Source organism: Formica exsecta, unplaced genomic scaffold (genome assembly GCF_003651465.1).
Source record: "Formica exsecta isolate Colony F162 unplaced genomic scaffold, ASM365146v1 scaffold15, whole genome shotgun sequence".
Taxonomy (NCBI): Eukaryota; Metazoa; Arthropoda; class Insecta; order Hymenoptera; family Formicidae; genus Formica; species Formica exsecta.
The window spans coordinates 487,559-502,306 of NW_021848825.1; the positions used below are offsets into that span (position 1 = coordinate 487,559).

The following is a 14,748-nucleotide window of genomic DNA, read 5'->3' on the forward strand; positions in this document are numbered from 1 at the left end:
AAAAAAATATATATATAAATATATAAATTCTATATTTATAATATAAATAAATAAAATATATCTAATTTTAATATACAATACAACAATAAAAATATTCATAGATTATTATTATATCGTACCAAACAACACAGGAAGTTATATATTTCGCATATATGTATTTTTTATTATTATCATGATTCTAAAAAGATAAAAAAATACATATTAACATAACTTTAAGAACGCTCCAATTATACAAAGTCATACATACACATTTCTTCATAAGTATTATAACAATAAACGATATATGTTTAAAGCAATCAAATCATATTCCGCTATACCGCCTTCCTTATCATTTATTAAACAAATTTCTTGAAATATGATTTATTCTAAAAATTTGTTTGTGAAACGTCATCGATTACATCACCGTCCACATGTCGGCTTCGACGACACGCGTCGACTCGAATCTTTTCCATTGTATAGGACGCGATATAGAAAGAGACAGAGTCTCAGGAGGCTCACCTGCGCTCGGATGTCCATCGTGTTACGCATATCGAAACGCCGGTCTCACAATTCGATCGCTCCTGAACCTGTTTGCTGAACACGAGACAGAGTGAACTCGAACACGTCCGCGACCGAGTGCTCGCACCAAATGACTAGGTGAGCCTCGCGGATATACGAAGTCGATCCAACGACTTGGCTGTACGAGGCGAGACAAGAATTGCTGGCGACTCATCTCTCGCCGGGCTCTCGAGAAAGAAACTCATGAACTTGATTTTCAAAATATTCGCAAATTTACCTGATTTAATTATGAATTTAATTTAAATTTGAATCAAATTTATCTCGTGTATTCAGTTGATTATTAAATATCTATCTTTTTACAAAGTTCTGTCCAACATAACATTTATACTATAAAGTAAAGTTAATTATTTGTCACGTATCATTTTTGCTAATATTGATGACTTAAATAACACAAATTAAAATTTTAAAATACTTTCACAAATTTTATGCAGAAATTGTAAAAGAAAAGAAGATATGTTTAAATTTATCTCTCATTTATAATTCGATTGTTTTGCTTATCAATACTTTAAGTACGCTATATAGTCTTACTAAATTTTTGTAATTATTATCATGATTATTGAAAATTTTATTTGTGAAAATAGTGTAATAAAATAATTGTTACAAAAATGTTTCATATCATCCTATACATATTTTATTCAATCTTTATGATAATTGTAGAGAAATTATTATATATTATAATATAATATAAATTGAAATTATTAATTATAGTTATTAATTAATTATTAAAACAAAATAACATGATACAATGAATTAATTATTTAATAATATCTCGATAAATTATTAAGATAGAATGACATAGATTTAAATCGTCAAGGTTTCTTTACCATTCTTATTTAATCTTAATAATTATACATAAATAACTTATATTATAAATCTTTGTCTAAATAAATATTTCGATATATATCTTTAAATTCACACAAAATTGTATCTAAGTAAACCATTGCTATATATACTATAATAATTTAAGTAGTACACGTAAAAAAGAGAGATTCATGTTATATGGTTCTTTATTGATTCTATAAAATTCTGCATATAAAAGCCCGATTGTTTCAGCATAATGTCCTCTTCACTCGGTACTCGGTACGATCAGTCGGACACTCGGCCATTCGTAACGAATGTTCAGGAAGTAAAGTTCTAAGAGTCGAGTTTTACAGGTTATCTCAAATTTAGCGCAACATTAAAAATACACAGATTTCTGTAGAAAGGAACGGAATAGATTAATGTTGTGAAATAAATAAACCTATTATTTTCTCTATTTCTTGATTTATTTTTGCTGAAATATAATTTTTAACTTAATTAATTAATTATTTCGTTCAGTTACACATTCAATCGTTTATATATCTCGGAAAGAATAATTTATTTACATAAGAGATTAATTTATTATATAAATATAATATAATATAATATAAATATAATATAAATATAATCTGATCTTATTTCTTATATAAACATAAAAAATACATAATATTTCGTAAAATTAGTTATATGTGAAAGATATGTATGTAATATTTTTCTAGTGTGTTACTTCTCCCTCTCTTTTCTTTTTATAGATTTACTATAAATCATGTGAATTAAATAAAAGAGAGAAAGATAAATTTAAACATATTATTTTTTTCTGCGATATCTTCATAAAAGAGACAAAAGTACTCTAAAATTAATTTGTATAATTACGATAGAATTAAAAAAATGTTCAGTTGAGAGCAACGATAAGAGAGCACTGTCATTTTGTTTGGAGCAATCTTCTTTATCTTTTTTATCGTGCTCCACATGTTTATGATTTATTTCATGCTCTACATATTTATAATTTATGTCGCGTTAATGGCCAGTATTTCACCGAAGTGGATAACTTACATATAATGCACGCTTCCGTTTGGGCGACCCTGTAGAAGCCGGCGCCGAACTAACGGCGAATAATTCCGCGCGCTTCGCTTGCGTGGGCTCGTATAATTTACACGAGCAGACGACGCGAATTTATTAAAGTCGAATTTCTCTAAATACCGAAGAAAATTTTCTTTCCAGTAGAAAGCGCTCCGAAATTTATTTTTCTTTCGCGCGCGTGTCTGGTCTTAATACATAATATACGTCAAAATTTATTCATTGGTCTTATCTAAAGACGACTCTCTGTTTTCGTGCTATTTGATCTTATTTCAAAGAAAATCCATAAGTACAGAAACTTTGTATAGATATTATTAATATTGATTTTATTTCAATCATTATGAATTAATTATACTTTCTTCGTTTAAGAAAGAGAGAGAGAATAGAATGGCAGAACTGTCACCTTTCGTTGAAGTAAAGAATTTTTGAAAAGTTGACGATTGTTCCTTGATATTTTAACAGTCGATATCATCGATAGCAATAAAGTAATGTCTGTAGATCAATTTATACTTTCCTTGCTACTTTCCCCCTCACTGAAAAAAAAATCAACGTAATTCATCAAAGATTAATAAGTGCCGTCGACAGGAATAAAGTTCGATATATATTCAAGAATATAGTGCAGGTGCCATTTGACTGTAAGCCAAGCCAGCTGTTGACTTAGTTTCTTTTTATATCGTACAGTTTAGCTACGGCATTATTGCGCTATTACTGTCGGGTGTTGGGCATTGTTGGGGCAGTTTAACCGGGAGAGAAAGAGGTAGCTACGGCAAATGAGGCCGTTGTCCACCGGTCCGCTATACGGTAACTCGATTTGTTCGTTGGATGAAAATCCGGATAACTTTGTGTATACGCGTGTTTGCAATATAACATCTTGGTTCGTTGCCAGGTATGTACTCTTTGCGCCTTAACTCGACTCGAATTAATTGTAGCCGCCGTATGCGGCTTCCCGTCGTAAACATTTGCCGCAGAGCAACGTAGAGTAAGATATTAATTACTCGCTTCTTTATGTATATTCGTAACGCGATTACAATATATAAAAAGAAGAAAACAAACGTATTTTTACAAGCACAACGTATTACAACACGATGAGATGATTAAGATGAATAGTTGAGACTATTTAAATATTATTTAATTTGTAAATAGAAATTTAATTACTCTATTTCATCAGATATTTTTTTAAACAGATTTTCACATATTCTTATTATATAATCGTATGATCTTAAGATTGACGTAACATAATCTTTTCGTATATATATATATATATAAATATATATATGGAATTAGATGATCAAATTTAGTAGTATATACATAGGTCACATAGATTACACAACATCTGAATCACTTGATATGTTATCTGTCCAAGTAAATAATAAATAGCGATAGTTATTTTTGATCATTTATCCGTTTAAAGCGAAAAATACAAGATACAAATTCTATTTTGATGTTTAGATGTTCTAATTGAAGAGAATCCTGTTATTTACGCGGGGATATCCAATATAATTAAATTAATATTACATTAGATTGTGGAATACATTAAATTTTAATTAGATGTATCTTAATTTTTTTTTTATAAGATATTAATTTGATGATAAAGTAATTCTATTTTCGCGCTTTTGCGTGCCCCTATGGAAAGATCACTATGTATGCATTTATGCATTAAATTGCCGTACGTACGCGATGATTAGTTATGGACGCAAAAAGTTTTTCTTGAATGTGACAATAATCTCAACATGTAGAAAAATTTTGTTTTTTAGAAAGAATAATTTTGTTCTAATTATTTTTCTATTTGCTATAGTAAAAATTTAAAACTATTTATAGTTATTTATATAATTATTAGATTGTATAAATATATAAAAAATAAAGATACATTTTCTATCTTTAAATGTTGTTAAACAATTACAGAAAATAATACAAAAAAGGAATTATAACATAAAATAAATTTTATACACACATAAAACTTTCATTCAATTTATAAAGACATGTAACATGTGATTGATCATTTCTCATACTATTCAGAAATATATACATAATATTTTGTATCAATAACATGTGAACATTAAACTGTAAGATCTGCATAAAATTTAGTAAGATTAAAAAATAGGCAAAAGAAAAAATAAAATGGCGTTGCAAATAAAAACGGAAGATATTAGCTACAGTTAAAGCCATTAAAGAGTGACTTTAACTAAAGAGTGGCTTTGAAGTTAAAAGAAAGAAACTAAAAGAATTAAAATACGAAGAGCCTATGACTTAAGAATGTGATTATGGATCTTGTGAATAGGTCGATGAGTCCACATGCCTCTCTGGGTTAACCAATCTATTTGTTTTATGTTTTGATTCTCCCTGTCTCTCTCTTTGTCACTTCTCCTATATGACCAAAGTCACCGATTTTCTTTCATATCACACATCTCTTCATTAGGTAATCTTATCTCATAAACGATTCATTTGCGCAACTCATACGACATATTTTATCCGTATTTTTTGTTTGAAGCAATTAGTTTAAACATTATATTTTGATATGCTCTTCAATCGCATAAATGATGTGTAACAAGAGATTATATAGTTACTTAATTTATGGATGTCCTGTCATGAGTGTTTGGTAATAGGTATGTTTAACAAACAGAATGACCTTTCTTGTCGCAAAAATTATAATGATAATTTTTTGATAAAAAGATGTGTGCGAAGTCAATAATAGATTTCTTGTATTATTAGCGATGGAAAAGAATTAAAATTTCACATATCTAACTGCAAATATACATATTATCTATATGCAAAATTAAAAAAAAAAAATTTATTTTAGTAGGATTAGTCGTTCAAGTTAGAAAAATTTAGTAACACAAAATTTCAGTTAATATGTTAACAAGATTCATGATTTTAAATGCAATTAAAAAATTAATGCAATACTTTTTTATAATAAGTTAAAAGCTTCAAAAGTTTTAATTTACATTTAATATAATCTTAGAATTATAATAATCTCTTTGTTTAATTATTTATATAAATTTTTGAAAAAGTAGATGAAATCTCTCCACTGAGTTCTTCTATTCGAGTTTCATGTATTTCCTCCCAAAACACCAGCCAAGAAAAATATTTAATTCGTGTTATTACAACTTCAATATCATTTGATAACAAATCTTAGAGAACATATCGATTACTTTGGCGTAATATAATTCAAAGGTATTTGAAGTGCTGATAAAACAATGATAATAATGAAAAGTCATTGTTAATAATAATAAAAAAATTAAATTATTAAATTCAGTATATTTATCTAATCTATATTATAAAAAATTAATAGAAATATATTTAATATTTATAAGAATTATTAAACTAAACTTTCTCATAAATTATTGGTACTATTTATTAACGTTTTTGCGGAATGTCACTTCGCATTGAGGTAGCAGTAATTCTTAAATACCGACACTAGTTATAAAAACAAAGTAGATCATAAAAACAAATTATAAAGATAATGTGTTAGCAAACTGTATATTATTCTGCGTAAGAATTTTGCTAATTTTTTTCGCCCTCCTTCTTGATACTTATTATTTTTGATATATTTACATGAATTTGACAAGAGAAGGATTTAATCAAGTTATTTGTTTAAATAGCTTGGCTATAATATTTATCAAAATTTTGTAAAATATACATATTTTTATTTAGGTTTGATTCGTCACAATTTACAATTTAATATCTTTATTTTATAATTTAAGTGACAGAAATATTTTTGGTTGGAGAAGTTTATTTACTCTCTGTATATATTTCATAATGCTCACATAAGTTGAAAACTAATAGCTATATCGTGTTCTAGGAATATTTATCTTGCTTCTTAGAAAGGAATAGTTAAAGACAATTCTTAAATCGTATCGCCAAAATGCATAATCGGAATCGCAGCGATTCTTAGTTAGTCTTGTCAACAGGACTGCAAGGATGCAAGAAGAGAGAACGTCTCATGATGCCGATCGCGTGTTATGCGGATGGTTAATTTTCCATTATCGGGATTATCGGACCAAGTTGTGCACTACGCGCGCACGCATTGCTTCCTGTAGAAGCATTCAAATCGCGTCGTGGTGTGCGTTTTCCACGGGGTACACGTGCACCGCGGCGCCGAGCCTCTCTCACGTGCGTCGCGAGCCGACCCTCTTACATCCGTGGCCGCACACGTGCTGGGTGCACGTGCACCGGTACGCGATCACGTGCAAATTAAAAGCTGGCGCTCAATTATCCGTTACTTACTCTGTTAAATTGCCGATGGTGATCGCGCAGCGGGATTGCGCGCTCCCGGTTGCCTTCAGTGGCATCCTCGAGATTTGCGCGCGCGCAACGGAGGAGACCTAGGAGAAAGGCCTTGGGTCTAATCAGTTATTACAAACTCCGGACAAACGATAATTATACGACGTGCAATTGATTGCCGGTGCGCGTGGCTAGTAATTCGCGACGGGAAACCGACTCGATATCGACGCTATTATATATCGGTTTCCTATGTGATTCCAGTAGATATGCGGACGACATGTGCATGCTCTAACTTTATATTCTTATGCGACAAATATTTTCGTGATTATTTATTTAAAAAAAAAAAAACAAACCCTTGTGTGCTGTATGTTGTTTATTTTTTGTTGATATTTAAAAAATAATAGCTAATGTATTTTTTGATAATCCGCAGAAAATGATATTCATACAACATATACATAATTATTAAGTTAATAATAAAATAAAATAATAGCAAAATTATAATTTTTTTAATACATTTTTATTTTAGGCGACATCATTAAGCGAACAATGTTTTGTTTCACTTTATTGTAAACTTATAAAAAATCATTATTATTTCTAGGCGGGGTATTTATGTGATGATACACTTTGTTGAAAAATATAAAATCGATACGTGTGAAATTTTAAATATAAAAATAATTGAAAATAGAAGAGAATGACAAATGTCTAGATGCTAACAGACGTATTTTGTCAAAATTCTCCTTGCAGCAAAAACCTTTTGACAAAATCAAGGTAATAGTGTCTTTATCTCTCGTCAGCTATAAAAGATACGATACAGTTCACCTGTACGTTGAATCTTGATCGCAATATTTGTTTATAGATGCTAAAGGATGGAGTAATCATTAACATTGCATATAGCGCGAAAATACTGCCTGACCTCTAGATTAAATCAATGGTAATCGACTTCTGACTGACCTCCGGGTTATAGATGCGATACGAAAGCACACGTGTATAACTCATTTTTAAGCGTTACTTATTTTTATTTGTAAAATGTGACATATCGGAAACATTTTACAGCATGCGGCACATCAACCTGACCTTATTATTTTAAGCAGAATTATCAAAAATTAAACTTATTATCTTGAAATAGCGATAAACTCGATTATTCTAAAAAGATTGTGTTGCCTTCACGCACATACAATGACTATCGTATTATAGTTGAATTACATGTAATCTAGTTAGCTGAAATAAATATACAATTACATTACATTACTGTATACCCTATTAATTATTTATATTTCTATTAATAATATTATAATTAAATTTCAATTCTTTCTTCATCGTGATGTTTTGAGATTTGAAAAAATCGATTTTAAAATTTGTCTGTGATTATTTATTTAGAAAAAAATACACTTGTGTATTTTTCGCGCGCGCTGTTGCTCTATTAATATTCGTGCTTATGCTCGTCATTACTCGTAATAGAAAAAAATTGTGCTATTATAACATAGCTATTTTATTTTTTAAAATATATTCAAAAAATAATAACTATTTATAATCGAGTATCGGGAATACTCACTTAAATTGCTCTGTGTTTCAGATTCTCTCTCTCTCTCATTTTTTTCATATACATTATAAACACCATGAGGAAATTTACCGCGTCCGTTATTATTCGTCTCTCTTTTAGTTCACGATAACGTAAAAATAAAATAATGCCATTAATCGACCAGCCGCAGAAGTATACGCGATCACAATCTATTTAATTTTCCCCCCTCTAACGCCTTGTCTATATAAAAATCGCGCAATTATACTTAATCGGCACATGACGGACGCACAGAAGCATTGCAGCGATCGCAAGAACATTTCGAGTAACTTCACCCGACTTGAGGCGCGAATCTCGATTCCTGTGTCTCCTTGACACCCCCGGCGGCGACATCGATTCCTTCGACGAGAGACTTCGTGGCCGTCGTGACGTAGTCGTGGCAAGAGAAGCGGCAAGAACTTTGTGGTAGGGACCTGAAACTAGTTGTTTTGATCTCTTTCGACAGACACATATCGCGAGTTCTCCTGCCATAGTAACACGGCCGACGTCAATCCGGACGCTCTATACGTGCTCCTCGTCGTCTCCTTCGGCTCTCGTCTCCGTCCGCTGCTCGCATTTCACATTCGCCTTCCCTGACATCCATCGGCCGAGACATCCTTCTGCCTTCCCTCGATACACGCATATCCGTTTACGCGCGGTCTTGTCACCCACGATTATTACAATATTTTATCGATCCTCAGAAATCGATCGTACTTAAAAAAAAATCTTGTTCGTTTCTTCTCAGAGCGATCCAAAATCGCTTCTTTGTGTCGCGATCCACGAGAGAACAGCTGATATCGTTCAAGGCATATAATTCGACTTCGCGAGAAACGTCATTACTTTGCAAAAATTTTCAGAAAACCGCTCTGCACGCTAGAAGTTAATCGCAAAATTATATGAGGGGCGTCTCTTCCTCGAAGAATAATTCGAAGATTCACAAGGTAAGTCCTTGGTTTTCTTGCTAGATTTGTCATTATTTGTCAAAGTACTGTGCAAAAGAACCATCATTTTTCATGATATTTCCAGAAAATCTGTTTGTTTGTTCTCCTTTTTTTCCTAATAATGCACATTTTTGAATCACAAGAACGATACTAATAAATAAGCAAATAAATAAATTGCTGCGCCAGAAATTTGTTTATTTGGATGCTAACGGATGGACTCAATAGTTTCTTTATCATCTGTGTTTGACACAAAAATTACAGTACTCTCTTGCCCAAAACGCGCAAAGTTTGTCCATCCTAGATATGAAAGATCGAGGTTCAAGATAGAATCTGAAATGCTTGTCTGCATATTCGGTGTTCAACTTTTGGGGACACTGATTAATTAATGGAACGTAATATTTGGACGCAGTTTAGACGATCGCGGGTATATTTTAATGATGCGTGAACGCATTTATAATAGTATATCAAACAGTGATAACCCGTCTCATTCCTCTTAAAAGATTGAATCCCGTTCGGTTATCGTTAATAGCGCAGTTTATAATCTATGCTAGTATCGCTAGTTCTCCTAAATTCTTTTATCGCTAGTAATATATTTATTTTAGTTTATATATTTTTACCATACTTGGCCGTGGAAGTTTCATCTTATATAGACATACGCCAATTAAGGGATCATTTTTTAGATATCAAAATTAATTATAAAAAGCTAAAATACTATGCTCGCGTAAAATTGTTCATTAAAATTAAGCTCCTTTAAAGATATAAAACAAAATTTTTTAAATATCAAATAACTAATTGACAGCTAAATGAGTTAGTCCTTGATTGTATTTTGAACACACCATAATATTCATATAAAAACCTATTCTCTTAAAAAAAAAAAAAAAAAATTGCGTTTCTATCTACGTATCCTATATGGATATGAAATATATAGTAATAAACTTATCAAACGAGAATACGATAAAAGAAATTTAAAAAGTGAACTTTTTTTTGAAGTTCTTTTATCTACGTATTCTTGTGATAAATATATGTTTAATTGATTTTTGCCAAACAAAAATTCCTGCAGAGGTTATCATTTATATTGCTCGACAAGAAATTAAACGTAGAATAAATATGAAATTCAGACATAATATCATGACATAATTCACAGGTTCGATAAATAAATAAATGTATTACTTACGAACACCCAGTCATATTTTACTGGTTACAATCTTCATTACGATATTACAGATATTCATTATGATTGCAACATCGTTAATTACTCGCAGTCCCAGTGTTTCGTTACTGTTGGCGTGATACGGTGACAAGTACATATATAAGTCGACGTAGCGTGATCCGTCAGTAAAGCGCGAAAGTCCTATACGGCACGCGTTTCCACGGCGAAATTTCTAAGCGAACACGTAGCTAAATGCGCTCTCATGCCCATATCTGTATAACGCGTAGAGTGACGAATTGCTGTCAGATGTTAGCGTGATTAAATGCTGACAATTCCTCGGCGTGGCGTACACGCAGAGGCGGCGTTTCGACTAAATCATAGGGATGATGAGATTATTATTCAAATTAAGGGAGAGAAGAGTCGGAGCGAGACATTGAGTTCGCCGTCGCTCTACTTCATTCGTTTGGCTTTTATCGATATAGCAGTTTATTTTACGCGGGGTTGACGCAGGGGTGTTGCCTTCGCGGATGCACATTTACGTCGCGTCGCGTCGACGGAATAGTATAATGACGAATGTAGTAGAATCTAGTAAAGAGTTCTTTTTTAGTGTTCTAACGCCAGCAAGTCATAGCAATGAAGTTTTCCTTCCTTCTTCGTCGACGATTTGCACGATTGCCAACACGAGGTTGTTGTTCGGATAATATCCTTGAAGGATATCGTGAAATAGAAGCGGACATTGCTCACGTCTATACAAGACGTCCGTTCAATGGTCGTCGTCCTCGTCGATTTTACATCGTCGTTGCGGAATTACCCCCTCGAAAAATATCTCCCGTAATTAAAGAACAATCGGGTGAGACGTATAATTAATAACGTCAATCGTGCTTTCTGCGTCAACCGTCATACCGTCGCGAGATTGTGCGATCGCTACATCGTTGACTATAAATATTCCCGAGGGATTGAAAAGGTAGGGAACTTTTATAAAATTTGTGAGATTAGCGTGATAGATTTTTGTAGATAAAAAATTTTAATAGGAATATTACGAACGAAGGATCCATGATAGCGGCATTCGCGCCACGCAAATGCAGGAAGCAAGGATCGTAAGAGCCGCGCAAACTAATTAATAGAATGATTATGCTATATCTACAAGTGTCTAACGCGATGGAACAATGCTGTTATTGATTACATTTTGCGCTCATCACCCCTTTCTCCCTCTAGATGCGGTTTTCGCAATTCTTATTCCGATATCTCTTCAAATACGAGCCATTATATCTATTGACATTACGTGCATAGCGTTGACAAGCAGAACGAACATTCAAAAACTTTTCAGAAATCTATGAAGTGATTTTATATGTGAAACAATGTATGTTTAATAATTATATAATAAACTATTTATGGTGAAACAATTCCTCAAAGATAAGTTTTACATTTATAACGTTATTAATATATCATGCAAGAAATATTTTACAAAACATTGGAAAATTTAAGATTATTAGCATATATTTCTATAATACAATACATATAATAATTTACATGTATTTTTCTTGCATATTTTTTACTTATTCTTAATATTTTAGATTTTACTTTATTTTTATTTTACTTTACTTTAGATTTTAGATTTTAGATGCTAACTCCAGAAATACAAAAATAATTGCATAAAATATGAATTTTCTATTAAATCCGTCTTACGATTTACATAAGTAAATTGCATTATTTGCATTTAAATATAAATTTTTAATAACGTTATAAAAAGCGTCGAAATGTGCATCTTCTTAAATGCGCTTGAAGAAGTTCCTAGCACTTATCCAACCTGCGTAATTGCAATTTTCATCGAACACAGTCGCATTGTCTTCTACTAGCGAACAGTTTGCAATAATAATTTTCGATTGCACAATATAAAAATGATAGGATGTAATAAAAGAGACCGTATTATAAAGCAAACAGGATATAAACAAAAATAGCAGAGAAAGGATGTGTCTTTTTTTCCGTGTAAAACTTTCGCGTTTCTTGATCGCTAGACAACGGATCACTTTGTTTTCCGTATATTTCCTTGAAATCGACTCTGCGCTGCGCAGTAGTTTGCACGAGATAACAGACATTTATCATTGTTAACAGTTCTATTTCTATTCTAACACTTCGCAATTATTCGAATCAGCGAGTTTCGTCCAGCATATTTTCGTTTTAATCGGGACGCGATGCGTCGACGTGCAGTTTAATTGTCGGAATTAATAATTCATTGTAAAATGCAATAGGGGTATTTATTATACTCGATGAGTTATGTGACGCAAAATCTCGCTCTGAGCGAATATTTGAAATCGTTTTTACATGGATGCTCTTCAACATCTCTTTTGTAATGAACAGCGATTACAAATTATATAGATAACAACAGCTACGCATTAACTGGAAATATGTGCACATTGCAGATTATTTATTAGGGTCAACTAGAGAGTGATACGATAGGATTTTAGATATTAAATATTGATATTAACATTGATATTAAATCCGTTGCTACATGCAATTTATATATTGCGAAATTCCATAAAACACTTGTAATAAATCATGGTAAAACATTTTATACGATTTTTCAGTATTGCAACGTGTGTATTTACGCAGCTGAGGACTTTTGACCTAACCATGAGGAGCATTTCGTCGGAATCGTTTTTATTTCTCTTTACTTTGAAGTTATTTGTCATAATGGGAAATGCGTACCCAGTTATCAATTTAGATAACGAAGAGATTGTTAAAAATAATAGTATAATGAAAAAAAGCGCAAATTCGACAGAAGATGCAGTCGTATCGATTACACCTTATACATGTGTATATATACCGCCGAATCTGGATTCATGTAAATTCAACAGGTAAGAGAAATATCAGAGAAATCTTCAAAGAAATATCATTATTACATCCCCTGAAATTATATTTTAGAAACTAAATATATGATAAAATTTTCAATATCATAAATTACAAATATAGTTTTATTTTTATAGCTAATATTTCAGGATTTTAATATGTTATCGAGAAGATTAGTTATTAATATTCAAAATTAATAATTCCAAGTAAGGATCTCCCAATTCCGTTTGCCTTAAGGAAAATTTTATTATTAGATTTGTGACAGAACTTATAATTGAGAAAAATTCTCTTTCGCCAGTTTTTTTTTTTTTTTTTTTTTTTTTTTTTTTTTTTTTTTTTTTTAATAACATATTTATATCCAATGTGAAATTTTGATTTCAGTTATGATAAAACCAAAGAAAATCTTCGAAGTCTGACAAAAACATTGTCAGAGAAAAAAAGGCGCGAGCTATCGAAAAATAATACAAAATTCTACGCACATTCACCGATGCGTCTTTCAGGAATGGACAAGCGCGTAAATACTATAATATATGAGATACAAAGATGCGTACCGTCAAGGTAAGACTAAGAATATAGCGAATAAATAATGGCAGTCTTTATAAATGACTATATTTTTCATGCATCTTTTTACGATAACACGAGAAAGAAGCAATACAAGTAATACAGTAATACAATAAGAGCATAATATTAACATTAAGACATATTATAATAAGAGAATATAAGAAATAAATTATATTACATTAAATAGATTTTTGCTTATTTATTTTTCAGACTGCCGTTTATTTTGCCACGGTGTACGGATGAAGATTTTGCCAACAAGAAGAGCGAGATTCATCAGCTTTATCCCTTCGTGATAGACGGTTTTTCAAAAGCAACATATGAATTTCCAATCCATAATTTTTCTATACAAACTCGAAAAGTATCGAAATCTGCATGATTTATGACGTATATTTGAGTGAATCGATCGACTTACAGCCATTAGTCATTAGGCATATGTAATCCTCGTGATATTAAGCAAAAAGGGCACACTTGTTATCTTTCATAAAATTCTCATCTTTAAACAGGAGGACGAATCTATTAATGTGAATGAGTCAGAAAGAAACGCATGAAATATAAACTCGCATTCTCATACATAAGAATTAAAAAACGCGTATGTTTTATAGAGATAAACGGTTGTTAAAATTAATTGAAAAAATGATTGGAGATGTTCAATCTAATATAAGACTGCGGAATGAGTTGAAAGTATAACAATAAAAACTGCTGTAGTAATAAGTAACAATCAATTATTTTTAGCAATAGATTGTAAGAAGTAATAAATAGATAATATTATCATAAACTATATCAATAATGTGATTATTGCTTTTTAATTGTCATATATATGTTTAACTTCAATATTAATAATGTTAATAAAATTAAAAAACATCAATATTATATGAAATTTTATAACAATACCGAGAAATTATAATTATTCCTATATAGCGTAAAATAATATTGCGGTTCTAGATCGTCAATATATTAAAAAATTAGGAAAATGTGAACAATATGAAAATATATTTCCACACATCATTATTCATACTTTTTTATATGTTGTATTAATAAAA

The 14,748-nt window shown here is 31.1% G+C and overlaps 2 protein-coding genes and 1 long non-coding RNA gene across 6 annotated transcripts in view; 2 read left to right on the forward strand and 1 right to left on the reverse strand.

Moving 5' to 3' along the window:
• The window catches only part of LOC115232836 (phytanoyl-CoA dioxygenase), a 105,499-nt gene that overhangs the window by 8,528 nt on the left and 82,223 nt on the right, over nucleotides 1-14,748 (reverse strand). The window contains exon 1 of one of the 2 annotated variants that reach the window (XM_029802966.1): nucleotides 499-652. The exons of the other annotated variant lie outside the window; for it this stretch is intronic. Coding sequence (XP_029658826.1) covers nucleotides 499-528 — 30 coding nt within the window. The 5' untranslated portion in view covers nucleotides 529-652. Of the gene's footprint in view, nucleotides 1-498; nucleotides 653-14,748 lie in introns of those variants that run through there. 2 annotated transcript variants of the gene reach the window in all.
• Nucleotides 3,046-14,594, forward strand: LOC115232837. 3 transcript variants are annotated; one of them, XM_029802970.1, is made up of 5 exons: nucleotides 8,294-8,635; nucleotides 9,067-9,150; nucleotides 12,886-13,155; nucleotides 13,529-13,705; nucleotides 13,919-14,575. In XM_029802970.1, the coding sequence occupies exons 3-5, from the start codon at nucleotides 12,932-12,934 to the stop codon at nucleotides 14,082-14,084; spliced, it is 567 nt and encodes a 188-aa protein (XP_029658830.1). In that variant the 5' UTR covers nucleotides 8,294-8,635; nucleotides 9,067-9,150; nucleotides 12,886-12,931; the 3' UTR covers nucleotides 14,085-14,575. The 3 variants fall into 3 exon arrangements, with proteins under 3 accessions (XP_029658828.1, XP_029658830.1, XP_029658829.1); XM_029802968.1 differs by lacking the exons at nucleotides 8,294-8,635; nucleotides 9,067-9,150 and adding an exon at nucleotides 3,046-3,319 and having other exon boundaries at nucleotides 13,919-14,594; XM_029802969.1 differs by lacking the exon at nucleotides 8,294-8,635 and having other exon boundaries at nucleotides 8,656-9,150.
• On the forward strand, nucleotides 6,631-7,895 carry LOC115232843. The gene is made up of 3 exons (XR_003883668.1): nucleotides 6,631-6,835; nucleotides 7,253-7,422; nucleotides 7,511-7,895. It is a non-coding gene; the product is annotated as an uncharacterized LOC115232843 (long non-coding RNA).